Genomic DNA, 19,433 nt, shown 5'->3' with positions numbered 1-19,433 from the left:
GGCCGCATAAGCAGAATATATACCTGCCCTTACCGCCAGATTCTCAGCTGCAAAAGCTCTTTTAAGACCCGAATCCACTTTACTGTCGGTGGCATCTGTAGGCACACAATCCTCAGGATTGACTGCCGTTTTGCCAATCAGGGTAGCTAAAATTGAATCCAGGCGGACCGAAGGAGGCAATACCTCCTCACCCTCAAGTAAATACAGTTTCTGCAAGAATCGTGGAACTTGAGCCTTATCCACATCCTTCCATTCGCAAAACACCATATCCTTCACAGGTCCCTGAAAAGGCACGGCAAATTTAGAAGGCGTCTGATATTGTGGAAATAAATCAGATTCCGAGTTTGAAGGTTGAAACACTGGAAAACCCAAATTGTCCCGAACATGTGCCATCACCTCCCACATTTCTTCTCTGGAGACATATTTACCCCCAGAGGACGTAGATGGGGCCTCTCCACCCTCACTATCTGAGGAGGACTTCCTTGCAGATGCCGAAGTATGGGTAATTTTAGATTGACCAGGCCTGGCCATCCCCGCTTGAAGAGCCCTGGCAACAGCCACCTCGATCATCTCCTGCACCTCCTCCCTGGACATGAGGGGTGTATCCCTACCCTCCTGTAACTGGGAGCCCCCAGGGGTGGAAACGCCAGCAGCACCCTCCTCGGAGGAGGAGGAAGAAGAGACAATCCTACGTCTCTTAGCCGGAACCTTAGGCATGATAATAATCCAAAACACACTGCCCTCCACTTAAAAGCACTCTCCCACAACAGGTATCCACCAATCCCTAAAAAGGTCAAAACTAAATGCAATGTCCATAAAACTGCGGGCAGAACGCCCGTCCTACCTTCCAGAAACCAAAAGCAGCACTCCGGCATCTCCCCACGGCGCGGAAAACCGGAAGCCGACGCCCCAGCCACAGAGGGCCGGCTGACCCCGTCAGCCGCCTCCCAGTACACGCCTCCTGAGCAGCTCGACTGCTCGGCAAAGCCGCGCCGTAGCACTCCTCGCGGAGCTCCGCGTCCCGAGGAGTGCCTCCAACGATGACCCCCAGGCCCCGCCGTGCAGGTAAGGAAAAGGAAAAACGTCTAGCGTGGGCTAGACAAAAGAACAGGAGGGGGTAAGGGGGGGGGGCTTTAAAAGGGGAAGGGAGGGTCTAGGGGTAGGCGGGAGGCCTCATTGGTTTAAAAGGAAGGCGAGGGAGGGACGGGGGGTAATATCTGTTACCAGCAAGCACAGCCCAGCAGTACTATTAGTTGCAGGCTCCATATCGGCTACAGGTAAAATAACCAAAAACTATGAAAATCACTCAACGCCAATTTGTTGTGTAAAGGAAACAAGCCTGGAACATCAGAGTCGTAGTCTTATTGTATATTTTAAGACTATTTATTTGTTGAGATTTGCAAATAACAAGAGCCCACAACCAACATTCCTTGCATCTCGGGCAGCCAGGGAAAACCGACTAAACCGAAGCACATACAGACCCAGAAGAACTATGTACACTTAAACAATAACATAGTGCGTGCGGTGCACGAGTAAAACATGAGCATGCTGAAACGTGTGGATCACATTACATAAGCTAAACACAAGAATAACAACATAATTCAAATAGTAACATGACGAGTGGCATGACACACGAATGATAACATACAACACTCTTATTTGTCATTCTGGTATTATGCACACGAGTTCTCGTCCGAGTCCTAGACCTGCATTTCGGTTCTCTGGTTGATTATCCCATAAAAAAATACAAGTCTACCTGGCCTGGAACAGGTAGGTGTTCAGGCACCTCGGGACCTCAGATCCGTGACAGCTATAAAATACTGTCCAGTCCAGAAAAAATAGAATGACAACGATTCATGCACGCCACCCTTTCAGGAGAGGAAAGGGGGAAGAGTTAAAAAAAAAATGTAAGAATGTATTTCATTCAAGGACTTCTATGGAAAGAGGCAATTTTATGCGGAAGGCAGACTCAATAAAGCCATTTTAGCCTTCAAAAATCGTGAGTCTCCCGCTTGAATCAGTTCTATTGTAATGTATGAGAAACTATAAGTAATGCTCCTATCATGCGTGTGCAGTAATCATTCGCAAAGAAACGTGTTAACTCTTGCGGCATAAGAAAACATACAATCCCATATCCAGTTATTCGCAAACAAGCCGGTAGTATTGCAACGTTCAACAACAAAGTAGTCTTCCGTCTGTATACATTCGAACACTGCGAAATAACCTGACGCGTCACTGCGACTTTACGGCGTAACGTCAGGACGCATTTCGTGGGGAAGCCTCGTTGGCTACGGGAGTAGGATGGAGCAAGTGACAGCACTACTGGAGGCGGAGCCAAGCCATACTGGTGGCTGCTACACTTCCGCATCGGTGGATGTGAGCTATAGGTTCCTGCTTGAGTTCATGCTTCCGGGCTCAGCTGTTCCTCCATGGGTTAGTTCAATCACAGATCCACGCCATGGAACTGTGCGGCGCTCTGCTGGTCCTGGCGGCACTGGTTTTTATTATTCTGTTCATTCTGGTAAGCACAGATTGTCATTCACTTCGGACTTTACTGCACATTATGCACGCTAATTTGTCATTATTCTGCTCATCCCGGTAAGCACAGATTGTCATTCACTTCAGACCTTCCTGCACATTATGCACGCTAGCTTGTTCGCTGTACTCCCATTCAGTGAAACTCCGCACATGCATTATAACCAGGTCTTAATTGCACTGCTTTCAATGCACTTCCTTGTCCTCAGTTTGCAAATCTGCGCGATCACAATAAACAAAACGACACCAACACGGCGCTTGAGTGCAGATCTGCAGTGGTACACGTAGTGCCGCCTTGCCTCTGTTAGGTAGTTCTCATTAATCTTAAACAATCTTGCAAGGTACCTTATTGCATATCACTGCCACCTTACTAACCTTTTTATTAATTTAGGCAATAGCCTTCTGCTTTCTTACCAACAGTGCACCCTCTTATTCCACGCAAAGACACCCACGGGTGAAGGTGCAGTTTCCAAATACACATTATTTAGTGTTCCTACTGCTTTTGGAAAGGCTGTGAATCAACTCGTTAACAGTAAAATTCCAGTTTTCTGATCTGACAGAAAACAACTAACAACCCTCTCAAGATCGCACTGTTTTGATATTATATTTGGAACCTGCTGCTGAAGTTTCAGACCGAGAGTGTGTAAAGTTAGAATTGGCCACCGTGAATAAAGGTAATATATCCACGTCCTTTGTAATACATTATTCAACCATGGACGGAATTTCATGTAATAATTTGGAGTAATACCATTGTCCTACTAAAGCTAATGTGATCTCGTTTCTGGCCATGCCATCATTGTGCTAGTTAGAGATGTTGGTACCTGTAAAAATTAATTCTCATTTGGTCACAATAATGCCCAGACACTTTTTTGCACCTACTCCCCCTTTTTACAGTCTGCCACCTTAAGCAATAGTTTTACGACACCCTAGTCCTATGTACTGGGCACACTGCATAGTGCCCACACACACTCCAAGTCTGACACGCTACCTTGCATTCACACTGGACGTGTACACTAACTCATTTTGGATGAAGTCTGTGTACAGCACTATAGCTTTCAAATTACCTGTACAATGTTTTACACCTTTAACCATTGCAGAAGTAAAACCTAGCTCTGTCTAATGGGGTCTTACGTAACCTCGGGCTAATCCCTTGCTTTGTGACATCACCAGCTCACCCCTAGTATATAGCATTACTCATTGCAATTGCAAAAATTGTCCCAGTGCTCTTTACACTGCCCCTGATGCATTGGAACTGCACTGCACTAGCGCTGCCACTCACTGCAACTTCACACGTAATAGATCCTGTACTCCAGGAACTTGCACAGTATTGGGGGTGGGGCTATGCGAACAGATGGTAGTCAAATGCAGCAGACAGCTCCTTGAAATGTTCTTTGGGAACTCAACGTGCCAGCACTGTATTGACGTACAACCAATATTATTAACCTTTTTGAATGAATGGTGGTCTTCTAATTCTTGCAGTGCACCTGGATTTAAAAAAGTCTTTCATTGGAAGACGTTTTGCGACAGGTGCAAAAGCCCTTCCCCAAACCAGAATCGACAAAGCTAACGTTTTTCGCTTTTTACAGTGTAAAAGTTGAGTTTTGACTATTAAGTTTTGTTTAGTATTTACAATGTTGACAGATTTTATGTGGCAACTTAGCCTGTCTTTGCTTGTGCCTGAGGCAAGACCACTGATTCTGCTTAGCTTCCTGATGGATTTAAGCAGTTATATTACAGCTGCATTATGAATAAATGAAGGCGTAGCTATGGAAGTCATATAGAGACATCATGGTTAAATGAATGTGACTAGTTCCAGGCCTACTGCAACACTAACTCAACATGGCTTCTAGGGCTGCGTGTGCTCTCTCATCATGACAATATTTCTATGTAACGAGGTACATAAATCAATGCAAAGCAGATCACAGATCCAATTCCGTTAGTCCATTCCCCTGCCAGCTGCAATCCTATAGACTCTATTTAGTCTCCAGTCTGCCTTGGTTCTCACAACGTAAAAACATTTTATATAGGTATATGGACACTCATGTAAAATGATAATGAAGGCAGCTCAAGACTACATGCCCTATTCGATCTCGTAATCAAACACCTGCTGTAGTACCATAGAACCAGCATAGGCCGCGATTCACACCACTTTTCTCCTACCATTGTTCTGACCTATGGTACTAGCAGTGTGAATTTTGAAGTTCTGTTTCATAAACATGGTATTTGTAAACATTTTCAATCTTAAAGGGGTCATTCAGTGTTGAGAAGAAACAATTCTTTGCCCAGTCCTGTGTTTCTAACAATCATCAGTAAAAGACACTAGAATGTTTGTATGATTAATGCTGTTAGTTGGGGTTTTGTTGTTATTTGTAACATCATTCACCACATGGCTCCTGCAAGACTCTTTCCGGGGGTAGAAGGGGAAAGCATGGGCTACTGGGATTCAACTGCATCTGTGTACTCGATAACATACTGTAGGTGGGCTGCCATGCAGGCATTTTGACCACAGCAGCAAATGGCTGCTCTGGGGCGAGATGCTCAGATATGGCGGTGGTGTCCACCACAGGCATACTTTTTACGTTCACCACAGACATACGTTTGGTGCTTATGGCAACAACCATCGTGGGCACAGTTCTCGATTCTGGTGGTGATGTCCGCTGTGGGCACAACTGTCCAACATGGGTACATCTCTGGTCTTTGATGGTGACATTCACCATGGGTGTAAGGGGCTTCAACAGCTACGCTCCATCTTGGCATGACGGAGAGGTCAGCTGTCAATCCGAGATTTCTACTCAGAACTGCATTCATGAAGAAACTGCATCCACATTTCCAAGGCTCATAGATCGCTGTCTGCGGTTGTTTTGGCTTGATAGATCCACAGCACTAGGATCTGGCTGCTTCTGGCACTCCCTGGAAATTCACACCTTCTGCAGGGTTGGTTGACTTCTTCCCTCTCTCAAGTGGCAGCTTTGCTTCCTGGTGGTTTGGCTCAGGGGTACAGATCTTCAGAAAGCAACACTCCAAATGTTATCCCCTCACCTACGGGAAGCTGAGTGTCATGCCAAAACCAGTTTTGGTTGCTCATGAGTCCTCTGAGTACCCTGCAGAGCATCCCTTTCCTTGCTCACAGAGAAATTTGAACTGGAACAACAAATGGGTCAATGGTGCCCATTTTAGATAGACAAAGCAGACAGGAAATGTAGATTTTCTGCACCTTCAGAACTGGTTTATTTAGTTAATTCTAGTGTCCTCTCCAGACATAGCCATTGTGTCAGGTAGTCTCCAGCCTGGAGCACCCACAAGAGAGGCACAAAGAGGTGTCAACGTTCTGCACCTCACTATCAACTGTCACGCTGAACAGTGATCAGAGAAGAGACAAAGGCTGGCCTCACTTTAGGTTCCTTTAGTCTTAATGACAGAGACAACAATCCCAGCCTTTACCCCCACCATATATCGAATGGCAGTGATATAGGAAGGCTAATCAGCATCTCCTCCCAGAAGGAGGCCCCAATTGACTATCTAAAGGAAACTAGTCTCGTCTTTCCCCACGTCACTGTCTAGGTCTCCTCTCTCAGGCTTCAGGCTTATAAAATAGGACTCACATGCCTTAATTTCTCTGTTTCATTCACACACACAAGGACTATATATATATATATATATATATATATATATATATATATATATATATATATATATCCAGCATTCTGTTAGGATGTTAGCCCAAGGTTTTGAGTTAGCACATGAAAGCGTAACTTTACACGAGTGAGCCAGCAGTCCTCTACTTCAGTCACACAGATGAAAAGGACTGGTCACAACTATAGACTCACAAAAACAGTATGCTACCTCCACCACTTTATGTGTTCAACTCATCTTAGGGAGTCCACTATTATTAAGCTGAGGGCACTCTTGGAACACACCTCCAGATCACAGGACATGTCCAGGACCTCACCCTTGCCAAGGAACAGGCCCTGGCTTCTGCACACAAACTAAATTAGTGTAAGCCCAGTGTCAGAATCAAAAAAGAGGGTACTAGATGCATTCATTCGGGCACCCAGGGCAGTAGAATACAACTATTCCCCCAAACAAGTGAAATTCCTGTCACAACAGCCCTTTTAAATTCTGTTTATGACAATGGAAAAAGTGTAACATTAGTGGATTTTCAGCTCTGCTAAATGTTAAAAAATGGGTGGGTAAATAGGTGTTAACAGGCTCGTGGGCATAGAGAACATCATCAATGTTGGAACTTTGTGGGTATACACAATCAGCCCTCTTATCCCACATATGCACCTGTAGACTACTGCCAAAAGATTAGTGTTCACGTGCTTTTAAGGTGTGATCATATTATAAACACACCAATTTTATCTGAGGGTGTATGGAAAGGGATGTCTAAACAGTGGAAACAGTTTTCAGTTGTAAAAGAGCTCTAGACGGTGTGATAATGCAAATGCTCCTAACTTTAACCAGCAGACTTTAATTGTTGGCAGACTGTCTGCACTAATGGAGTTAGTAGAAATATACGAACAACACGTATCTGAGTATTCGTCTATTTCCCATCATACTCCACCGGTGTTTTGGAAATCACAAAATAAGATTAATTCTATGAAGATCAGAGAAGGACATTTACGATTTGTAGATTTACTCTTGATTTATGAAAAAAGCCGTGTTCTCAAGGCCTGTCAATGCTTCCACAGTATTATTTCACTATTTACACAAAAGATTCACAAATTGAAATCGGAGGCAGATAGACATCCAAGTTCATTTAAACCCCTTCCCCCACATTACGATAAACTTTCATTAGTCCCTAGGCCTTTCTTTACATTGTAAATAGCCCCTACGTCTATTTTGCTTCACATTGCATGCACATATTATCACTTTCCAAACAAGGGTAGTAACCCTTATATACCTTATTGACGCTTTACACTATAAAAAGCAAAATCTGTATGGGCAGTGTCATTATGTTCAGTAACTTTGTGACAGAGTGGACCATACATGGCTGCAGCATCAGTTGCGAGAAGTGTCCCAATGGTGCAGTGTTATTGGTACTATTATTGTATACCATGTTTGTTTATGCAGTATGAGGTGGCTGTATGAGAGAGCAGTGTTGGGGTCCTTTTAAGGCTGTGGATAGCGTTTATTGACAGTTTCTTGGTTGGTACAGCTTTGTTTCTGTCTTCGATTAGCACAGTGTCTGGGTGTGCTGTTTCATGATGTTATTTTCCTGGTGGATATTGTCCAGGATGAACAAGCATTTATATACCGGTATGTTTACTGTGATTGGGAGAGTCTCATTAGGAAGTGTTAAGCACCGTCAGTGGGTAGTGTCGGGTCTCATTTCTGCAGTTTGAGTTGCCTATGTATGGTCGTGTGCCTTGTGTGCATGCATTCATTACACAAGACCTACATTATAAATTGCCAGTTATATTTGATGTGCCACTCAATGCTTGTTTTTTTCTGATTTCAAAGGCATAATAAAGTATGAAATATGCAAAACGTCACTGGAATGAACAATTGGTGCCCATTTCTTAAAATACATTTCTTGCACGGAATGTATACCTATTGTAAAAGGCTCTTTTTGGCAGGCAGCATAATAATGCATGGTATATTTTTTTGTTGACGGCGCAGGGTACATAATCTATTTCCATGAGGTTGATGCACACGGATTGCAACATCCACTCATACTATCTACAATGCCACAGTAAAACGGACTATTCGAAAACACACAAAACACTTTATTCCTGACACCATTACGTTTTATTCCATTTACACCTATCTGCTGAAGACCTGTTGTCTATAAGACATTAAAATATAGTCACTGAAAAAACATAGAATGAGTTATGTTTCTGGTTCAAGCACATTTGTCAGTTATGATTAAGAACACAAATATATAGCACTCCATGCGACATAACTCACGTTAGTCCACCAGGCTATTGTCATGTTAACTGCTTTTTGTGTTTCTTTGTTGTTGGCAAATAGGAGGCTTTTTTGTGCCTGGTGGATGGCCACGAGGTACGCTTTGTGTGGCCATAAACATGGCTGGCAAAGTTCCTTGCTTCTGTGCAGTTAAGCCAGAAACATAACTCAATTTTTAATGTTTTTGTTTCCAGTGAATATCTTTGTTTTCTTTAATGATATTCTTAATTTAGAATCCTGCTGCGCACGCCTTTGCACAGATCCGAGTGCATAAATTCTATTATATAGGGGCACCTAAGTTAGTCTTAAAGTCAAAAACGAGGTAATTTTATTTTCTCACTAGCTGCCATGAGACGGAGGAAATCATAAGCAGGAGAAAGAAAAAATATCATAACGTTAAGCTTTCAGTCTCCTTCCTTCATTATGACTTTTGGCTTGTATATCATTAGGATTTCTGTGCGTTCTTCATGGGCTCATTCTCATGTTTTCATAGTCAATGTCTTCTTTGAGGAACACTACACCAGGCCAAGATCTGAAGCAGTTGGCCCAGGTCCCACAGCACTCTCCTAATGTATTATACCTGTGGTCTACTATCACACAGTGGCGGCCTAAATCACTCTAATGGCTCAAGATCAGGCAGTGCTACTATAATATCACACAGGGGTGAGCCAGAACCACATATTATTGGCCAAAGGCCACATACCATGGGTCAGGACCACATCATCCTGAAACAGTATCGCATAGCAGTGGACCATAATCACACAGTACCTGTCCAACTTCATCCGATGCTAGATCAAATATTTCTTTGTCAATATGCATAGTTTAAAAGCAAATCTTTTAGGAACTTTATTATGTGGTTTTACAGGACAATATTCAGAATGCCACCAATAATTGTAAAACAATATGACATTTAACACATCATTGTGAGCCCACTCAAGTGAGGGCTGTCTATGGGCATCAGCTGTACTCTGATCTTAATTCTAGTAGTGTCAGGGCAGTTCGTCTGCACTTGGGGAGGAGGGTTTGGGGTCAACAGCAGCAGCGACCTTATGTTCGGGGTTGGAGTCAGCGATGTGGCCAACAGTGTCTATCTGTCCCGAGGACACACCAGTCTCCCACACCAGGCCAAAGTGTTTTCTCCAGCTTCCCCATATGTACTCCCAATTTTTGGGGCAACCCCTTACTGTGTATCCCACCCTTTCTGCTTCCATACAGTGGCTCATGCCAGTTACCCCAATGTTCTTGGTGGGGGCAAAGGCTTCCACCAGTGTCTTGCTTTGTCCCTTCTTTTAGGGAAAACCCTAGTGCGCAGAAAAGTAATTGTTTTCTCGGTGGGTCCACTTCACCAGGGGTACCCAACAGTACAAATTGTGGGGTTGCTGGGATGGATACTTCCAGGATCTCTGACAGTTTTGATGAGCAACTCATGCCAGTAGTGTTTGTTATGGGGTATTCCCATGATGTATGAAAGAGGTGCTCTATCAGCCCACGCATCTCAGACTATTGAGGGGAAGGAGCCCTCACGATTTTTAACAGTCTACTTCTGTTATACTACACCCGTGTTATATCTGCACTTGGATATGCCACAAGCTCGCTTTAATTGCTACTTCACATGGATCACATGGATCAGTGGAGCCTCCCAATCTGTATCATCCCTACCCCCCTATGTCTAGTTCCAAGCATGCTGTCGGTGACTGTATGATGCCTGGCCTGGCCTGTTTTTTTTGTTTTTTTTTAATGAGTGTGCCATATGTGTGCGAGATTACCTTTTCCACTACCGCTTTCCTCACTAGCCTGCCCTGAACAGGACTGCTGTCTTTTATGGTGTCCCAGGCTATGAATTCTGCTCACCGCGAAACTTCTGTGACGGATCAGGGTCATATTCTGTCATCTCTGCCCACCACATCTCCCAGTATGGATATGCCAGTGATCTACCATTTCATATACCTGGCCAACTTACTGACTTCTTTCAATTAGTACCTTATTCAGAAGGGGGTGGCTCATGACAGTGTATCCCTCCACCCCACGTAGTTTGTTACCTTGTCTCACGCCATCAAGGAGGCCATGGTCAGACCCAAAAGCTTGTGTCTTTGTGTTTGCCAGGTATATAGTGCCAGTGCAGGTGGGTCTCCATCAGGGCCTGTTGTTGTCTTGTCATCAGTCCGTGTCTGAGGGGCGAAACACCGGTTGTTGATAGACTGCAGTTGAGGTGCCTAGTAGAATACACTACGGTCAGGGAGCGATATTCCCCCATTGAATGCATTGAGCTGAACCTTACACAAAGCTATTCATGGGATATCTCCATCCCAGAGTAGTGTGCTCAGTGTAACATCCATTTTGTCAAAAAAGGCATCTAGCATGGGCATTGGAACATTCTGGAGTATGTACAGGAACTTTGGTAGGATAATAATCTTGAACAGGGATGCCCTGCCAATGAGTGAGAGTGACCAGCATCACCACCTATCCACATCGGACCGAAACTCAGTGTAGAGTACATCTAAATTTCCTGCAGAAACTGGGGCCTGCTGCGTATGACTTTGATCCCTAAGTAGGGGAACCCTTCCATTGAGACTTTTATTAGTGGGATCGGGATCACTTAGTTTCACTCTTCCCTGCAGTATAGTATTGATTTGTCTCAGTTGATTTTGTAGGCAACCGTTAATTTCAAACTCCGCAAAGATGTATGGAATCCTCTACAGTGACATTGCGAAGTCAGACAGATATGACTATATGTTGTCAGCGTACAGTGACACTGTCTCATGTTTGCCCACCACTTTCAGGAAACCCACTATATCACGTTTCACACGCACCCAAATTGCCAGCCGTTTCATACAAAGGGCAAACAGCAAGGGGGACAAGGGGCATCTTTGCTTGGTTCACCTCTCCATAGAGAATGCCTGTCACTAAGTACCATTCACCTTCACTCCTGCAGTCCGGTTTTTGCGATGTATCTCCACCCAGCATCAACTGGGCCAGATCCCAACCTCTGCAGGACTTAAAAGTGGAGCACCCTGTCTATGGAGTCCATCATCTTCTCAATGTCTTAGACCAGGAGAGCTCTTGACTCCAGAACGTCCCTCATGTAGTCTAGTCAGCAATGTAGCCGACATAGATTTTGTCTAATGGCTTGGTTGGGTATAAAGCCTGTCTTGCCTCTGTGAACTAGGTGTTTTATGATTCCCCTGACCTAGAGCCTTTCAGTGTTTGTATGGCTGTTTCCAGCTGTTTCAGCTGAGCTTTCCATTTGGGTGTTTTTTCTGGCTGTTGTGCTCTGTGCCTTGTCTTTGAATGTTTATATGCTTCCCACAGATTATTTGGGAAGACACTGAGGGCCTGATTACGAAATCGGTGAATGAGATACTCTGTCACAAACGTGACAGATATCCCGTCTGATGTATTACAAGTTCCATCATATCCTATGGGACTTGTAAAACGGCAGATGGGATATCTGTACGTTTGTGACGGAGTATCCCATCCGCCAAGGTCACAATCAGGCCCTTAGTCTTTGCTTTCATGAGGTAGTGGGAGGATGCAGTCAGCAGTTCGTTCATCAAGTCCCGATCTTGAAGCTCCCAGCCGCTAAGGCGCAACTCACTCTTCCCAGCACCGTTCCTTGCCCCTAACATCACTAACAGTGGGGAATGATCTGAAATACCCCTTTGTAGGTATTCTGCTTAGAGATGAGTAGAGCAATCCCCTGCTGGAACAAAGACGTAACCAGTAGGGAAAAGGTCTTATGATACCCAGAGAAGAAAGAGCACTGTCTGTCCTTGGGGTGCCTGACCGTTCAGACATCTGGTAGCCCCAGAGGTTGCATGAATTGTGTCAGTTGGGATTTTGCAGGGGTCAGGGCCATGCTTGTATGTGATCTGTCCATCACCTCATTTAAAAGCCCCTGACTATACAGGTCAGCTTATCCCTCTATAAGGTTAGGCTCCATGGCCTCCAGGACTGGTGTTGGAGTGCATGGGTCCTCCTGTTGGTGCCACGGACCCACACATAGTGCACCTGTGAAATGAGCTAGGCCCTATTTACTCAGAAAGGGAGAGTTCTTTTTCACAAAGATTGCCACCAGTCAAGACCCTCTGGTGTATCCAGAGTGAGCCTGTGTTGTGTATTGCGCCCTATTAAGGCAGGGGAACTTTGTTGCCCGCCAGGTCGATTTCCTGAAGGACTAGCTAGCCTTAGGCCTGCCTCTTAATGTGTTGTGCCACCACCCCATGTTTGATCTTGTTAAGTAGGTCATTGACGTTCCATGTGTTGCAGCTCACACCACAGCATGTCATGCCTGGCAGCCATGCATCCAGGTAATCCATTTAATCGGTATGGCTACATCATTGGGTATATCTCCTGGGTCTGTCCTATCCTCGGGTTCAGCACTTCCCCAACCCACTATAGCATATTAGTGGTCTGCGCCCCCTGGCCACAATTGCTAGCAAGAAGTGGCTAAGGTCCCTGCCTCTCCACTGCAATAGAGGCTCAGCTCTTCATGTTGGTCATTTATATACCCTGTTTTACACTGTAATGTACTGCTGGTGATATAGTGCAGCCCTCAAGGGCTTTGGCAGGTCTCTAGCTCCATCATGTGGGTTGTTGCCTACTCTGGAGGCCCCCACATCCACTCTACGAAGTCAGCCACAGCACCCACACCATCAGCCAGGGGGACCTGGCCACCCAAGGTGGACAGAACCATGGTTACATCAGTTGTGACAGTTCGGAAAGGCCCAGGGCTGTGCCTCTAGCTGTCACGGCTAGGGTCCAACGAGGCAGGCCCTCATTGTTGGACAGCGATTAATCTCGGTCAGCCTCTGCCATGTCTGGGAGTGACGCCGCTCGGCATCCGCGGCATCAGGGTCTGGGCGAATAGGCCACCTTTCTTGTAACTGGTTCCCATGTCGAGCAGTCGCTCCTGGAGACAGTAAGTGTAAGTCTCTTTTCCACCCAGCGCCAAATTTCATATGCCTTATCAAGGATATGAGCCCTCCCTTGGTGGATGGCCTTCAGTCAGTCTGAAAATAGGGGCATGTATTTAATTTACATCACCCATAGTTTGGCCATCACTTCTACAAATGTGCACCATTGTTGCTGTAGTTGTAGAGTGTTGTCTGGGAACTCCATGACCCTGGCAGAGTCTATTAGGATTGTCTGGTGGTCATGTGCTTCCTTGTTGGAGTAGTTGAGCAGCCACAAAATAACCTGTCTAGGCAGTGCCCCAGGAGGCGGGCAGGGGCAAGAAACCTGTGGGCCTTATTATGATGCAGGAGGAGAGTTTGTGTGCTGGGACCTAGAATGTGAACTACTACTCAAGGAATTGGTCTGTGCGTGCATATTCGAAGCCTTCCAGGACACCCACCAAGCAAAGGTTGCTGTGCCGGCATCTACCCTCCGCATCCTTCTAGTGTTTCTCCAACTGTTGTGCCACTTCTTGCAACTTCATGAAATCCTGGCTGAGGGATTTTAGCTTATCCTCCACTGAGGAATCCCTGGTTTCCTCTAGTGTAATACCATGTGACACCTTACTGAGGTGGTGTCACAAGAGGGACACATCGGTGGCCACTCCATCAATGCGCCCCTTCAAGGTCTTATTCTGTACTCGTATGACCAGCAGTATGGTTGCCAAGGACGCCAGTTCTTCCCACCTCTCCCCCCCCCCATTGTTTCACCTCTGTGGGGTTGTCATCTCTTGGCAGGGGCGCCTCACCTGTGTACTGTTTTGTAAAACGGTCCATCTTTGCTTGGGAGGATGCCAGTGCTCCACCGCCTTCACTATGGTTAGAGTTGCAGGTTTGGTCATTCAGGCGAGGAGGGTGTAGCCAACTGGTGGTGCGCTGGGGTCCCCTCCCCCAAAAACAACAAGAGAGCTAAACAAGCAGGTCCTCTCCCAGCTTGTGCGGTGTCCTGTTTGGGCTTGTCAGCCACCAATAATACCCCGGGGGAGAGAGGATGCTCCTTTGCGCTTGCCGGCGCCTTCTTAGGGTCTATCTCCCCTGTTGTGTGGGGCCTGGTTACTGGATAATGGCGGTGTATAGAAGTCCACAGCCCACTTGGATCTTTTCTTCCAGGGGCCCCCTTGCGTGATGTTACCCCCAGAGGCTGGGCACCACTCACCTCAGAAGCCTGTCCACTTCTGTCTTAGAGCTCCACCACAGTCCTCAGGGCTTCCACCAGCTCCCCTCTGAGTCTCCACCCCCATCTGCAGCCTGCCTTACGTGCCAGACGGCGGGAGGGGCACAAGTTGCCACCTTGATGGTCACAGTCAGGCCCAGGGACCCAGGGGTGCTTTCTCCTCAAAAGGCCACAGCTGCTCATGGCCTGTGGGGGGGGAGGGGAGGGAGGGTCCCTTTTATCCCCACTGCAGCATGCAGATCTTGCATAGATGTTCAGGGCCTCGTAAGGATCTTCACAAGAGCTCTGCTGCCATCTTGAGCTGCATGGCCACGCCACGTCAGGCTACATAGATTTTGCTCTATCAAATTTGTCCTGATGATCAAGAGACTTAAATATTAGTCTAACTTGACCTCTACGTTTAATTACTAATGGAGTGCGCAAATATCTCTGACAGGCTCTGTAGAACACCAGTACTCAACTAGGCCATGGCCCAGTATTGTACAGTGATTGATCAACATCAGAGCTTAACCAAAGTAACAAACAAGTGGGTAAAAATCACAGTCAAGATCATGCATCATGGAGTTTGATACAGAGCTGATACAGATCAACACAGTGTTGCTCATTATTGCCTGGCACTGTCCATACGTTACATAGCACTGTTGCAAAGTTACTGGTCCAGGATCAAACATCAAGTGGCTAGAATTAAACATTTGGTCAAGGTCTCTGCAGGCCTAATACCACATTGTACTTACAGTATTGTACGGTTCTATAATAGGTAAATTAATGCTGAGGATCCACTGGCCCAAACTGATGGAGTAACTTAACCTATCCCTTTAAATACAATGGGCTACATACATATTTCAGAAGGTCATAACTGCAGATAGGTTATTAATGGTAAATGTCATGTTCACAAATTGGAAATTTGAACCATCAGATACCACCCTAGACCCCAGTTGAACTTGAGTTCCTGCACTTATTTGTTCCCGTTTTAAGCACTGGCTGTGACTTACTGTACTGAATTCTACAGTAGTCACACCCCTCTCTGAGTTTCCTACAGGCCATGCGGCAAACAATTTATGTAGTGTACTGCAGTGTCTCGGTAATTCATAACATTGAAACGTTTGTCCAATTACAAAGGTGTGTTTGCTTCCCTACTACTGCTAGGGCATAGAGTTCTTATTCAACATTTATTCACGCAGAGTACATTTCTGTGGGAGTGTTCTCCACACACTATTACTAATTTTTTGTCTTCTTCTGTGCCTTCAGAGTATTTATCTAGTTACCTGGGGAAACATTCCCTAAAATATTGTTAGTTTGGAATTAAAATAGTGAATTAGCCTTCTGGGCTCCTTTGGTGTAATCTAAGTTTTACCAAAATATTTCTAGGACTGAATTTAGAAAAGTAAATCACCCTCCACAGAGTCTGCTGCTTTGAGGGTATTACTAAAGGCAAAGAACTGGATGCAGTGCTCCCTCCACACAAATCCTAACCTATTTTTTTGTTTACAGTGCCATCCTATTGCATTTTGTATTTATATGGCGCTTTCCATTAAGATTGAGAGGACGAAACTCTATTTCCATGTTACATACCTTAAAGCAACTGGGCTTGCTCCTCAGAAATAAGATAAGTCATGGTCATGCCCTGGAATGCGCATTATAGCAATAATAATCTATGTTACTTTTCATAGTCATCTGTTTGGCAAATTATGACAGAGAGCAATCTGCGCTGGCCATGCTGTACCTACATAGCACTCCATCACTGATACGCAAAACCACTTGTAGCCTGATCCATTATTCACAGAGTACCATAACCCTCACCCCCTCAGCCAGTACTCACACTGCACGTTTGCAGTAATAAAGCTCCACCCCGCTTCATTGGTACCTCTCCACATCCCTCCTTCCTACGCCCCTCCCATGCACTCTCTGGTTATACCACAGAACTCTACACCTACAATAAACGAAGAGCCTTAGGACACCTATGGTGTGCTGCCTCTGCATTCTCAGGCCACCCCTCGGCACTGAACTGCATTCATTCTCTAACTCACTATGCTCACAGTGGGTAGCATAGCATTTGAATTCAGGTCAAAATTAATTTGGCAACACCCAAGAGTAAAATTGTATATGCAAAAAGGGGAGAACTGTATTTGTCATTTGAGTTAAGTAGTGGGATCTATAGTGTGGGAGCAAATGATAGAAAAGAGAGTGTGAGCATATGTTTGTGGATGTATATGTTTGTGTATGTATATATGTGTGTGGTTGTGTGTGTATATATATATATATTTTAATGTTTTTTTTCTCTGAAGAAACCAAAGGTTATGGTAACGTTATAGCTAGGTTCTGAATTTACTCGCAAAAAAAACATAGACATTCAGCACTTATAGTTATAGTTATAGTTAAAGTTATTTCAAGTAACAATTTTATTGTTATAGTTAGTTATTTCAGGTAACTATAACTCGCGCCCTCGCCATGCACAGTTTTCTCATCAATAATTTTATAGCAGATGTTGCATTGATAATATCAAAGATGCCATAGAAGGTGCCACCAGTGACATAATATGTGTAGTAATTAGCTGTTATAGTTACCTTGGGGTGCGAGTTATAGTTACTTAAAATAACTCTTACTATAACTGCTGAATTTCTTTGGTTTTGTACATGTAAATTCAGAACCTAACTATAACGTCCTTTTGTTTTTTTTAGTGAATTTCTATGTTTTTTTAATGTGCACGGCCAGGATTGGCCACAGGACCGGGCCTGCAGCCAAGCCCTTATAACCACCCAAACCTGCGCCACACATGGCCAAAGGCCGTTTGCAGCGGGGGTTGACCACAGAGACTCTGTCAGTGGATCTGTCAGTGAGTGTCTGAGTGGGTCTGAAAGTGGGTGTGTGAGTCTGAGTGGGTGCATGAGTGTCTGAGTGGGTGTGTGAGTGGGCGCATGAGTCTCTGAGTGCATGTATGAGTCAATGAATTAGTGTATGGATGAGTCCATTAAGGTTTTTTTTGTAATTTGTTTTGCTTATTCACAATAAATCTCAATTGTTCGCAAATATGGCGCATGGTAAAGAAAAATCATTTCAAACCCATAATCTGATCCTCAGACACTGATATATCATAAACCTGGTGTCAAGGTACCTTCACCCTGACTCCTTATGCTACTTTTCATTTAATTATCAGGCCCAGGGACCATGTTCCCTGACCTTAAAATGCCGGCCACAACTTTCTGTTCAGGTTGTGGCCAGCCATTACAGCACTACAGTTTGTGCAAGCATTCGTGAAAATTCGCGACCTCAGATGTACAAATTTGGTGAGCATGATCTGCATACCGAAGGCTAGCTTTCTGCCACAATTGGTGTAATTCCGTCCAGGGGTTCGGGCTGTAGTCGTGTTCAAACTCATATGCGAATTAACATGGGAAACACATATTTTTGACCCCTCTCTTTTTCTCAGCCCCTGATTGAGAGATAACCCCAAAACTTTCCATGCAAAACGAGAATAATCGTGGCACATTTTTTGGAAAAGTTTGTGAAGATTCGTCAAACGGTGCCAAAGAGATAGACGTGTTTTCTATGGAAACATGGTCCTAACAATCACTACTTACTAGGAACCGCCAGCAGAATATATATATATATATATATACTGTACTTACCGTATTGTACAGTGCTAAAATAGGGAAATTTGTGCTGACGATCCAGGGACACAAACTTATAGACCAGCTTAACATGTATATAATCTTCTAATGGTGGTTGGCAGTAGGTAGTTATAGTTAGGACCTAGTGTCCATAGGAAAAAGCATTTTTTGGTTTACTTCTAATTTTGGTGCCATTTGACGAATCTTCATGTCATTTTTCAAAGAAAAGTGCCTTCCTGTGTCTAGGTGTGTATGGAAGGGTTTGAGGTGATTCATCAAGCGGGGGCCAAGAAAAAAGGGGGGTACTGGCGTTGTGAAAAAAAGTGCATTTCCAATGTTATTTCCCCTAAAAATACTAGAAAAGTCTACAACCCGAACCACTCAACGGAATTACTCCAAATTTGGCAGGAAGCTAGATCTTGTTTCAGAAAGATCCCTTTTTATGATTTGGTGCAAATCTGTTCCATAGTTTTTGAAAGATTAAAGGAAAAAGAAATATAGGTATCTAGGGACACAGATCCTCAGCTAATCTGACAGATATCATGCTGGGAAATGATTGACAGGGAATAGTTCAACCAGGAAGTGTTGGTAGCTATTTTGCAACTCAGACTAAGCTCAGTCCCACGAAAAAGTTAAAACGAAGAAAGAGAAATGGGGCAGTGTAGGAATACCCTGATCCCCTTAGGCCTGGTCCTGGGGACCCCTAGGGACTAGCCCTGGGGGCAAAAAGCAATTAAAAAAATACTAAATTCTCCGATAATCGCAGAGGATGTGCAAATCTTGTGCAGTCTCCTGCTCTTATTTGTAATTCAGCCCCCGGGTGGGCCAGGCACCAGGGGCAAATGTCAATGATACAATTGAGAACGGGGGTGCACAAGGCCCCCTTGGGCATGGCTCTGATTTTGGTCCCGGGATTATATATATATATATATATATATATATATATATATATATATATATATATATACACACACACACACACACACGACATTAGTAAAATGAGTAGAGGTTATAAAACAATGACGTCATGTTACACGGCCCTGGTGTTAACCTATTTTAAAAATAAAATCCCACCTCTTTAAGACTGGTTTCGTTGAGGCACTTAAGACCGGCACGCAATGAGAAGGGATTCCTATCTTGTACGTTCAAACCTTAAGGCAGCTGACTGACTTTAACATGAAAACGTGGTAAAAGAACAAACAGATCAAGAAAGGCAGCGTTCTATTTAAGTACTGCACAAGTTTAAACTTTTTG

The 19,433-nt window shown here is 44.6% G+C and overlaps 1 protein-coding gene across 1 annotated transcript in view; it reads left to right on the top strand.

The window, feature by feature from the left end:
* The first annotated feature begins 2,346 nt into the window (after positions 1-2,346).
* ALG5 (ALG5 dolichyl-phosphate beta-glucosyltransferase) overlaps positions 2,347-19,433 on the top strand; it is a 160,687-nt gene continuing 143,600 nt past the window's right edge. The window contains exon 1 of the mRNA XM_069205519.1: positions 2,347-2,521. Within this exon, the coding sequence (XP_069061620.1) occupies positions 2,459-2,521 (63 nt within the window). The 5' untranslated portion in view covers positions 2,347-2,458. The remainder of the gene's footprint in view (positions 2,522-19,433) is intronic.

Source organism: Pleurodeles waltl, chromosome 8 (genome assembly GCF_031143425.1).
Source record: "Pleurodeles waltl isolate 20211129_DDA chromosome 8, aPleWal1.hap1.20221129, whole genome shotgun sequence".
Lineage (NCBI taxonomy): Eukaryota > Metazoa > Chordata > Amphibia > Caudata > Salamandridae > Pleurodeles > Pleurodeles waltl.
The sequence above is the reverse complement of the archived record's forward strand: the minus strand, read 5'-3'. Positions and strand labels throughout refer to the sequence as shown.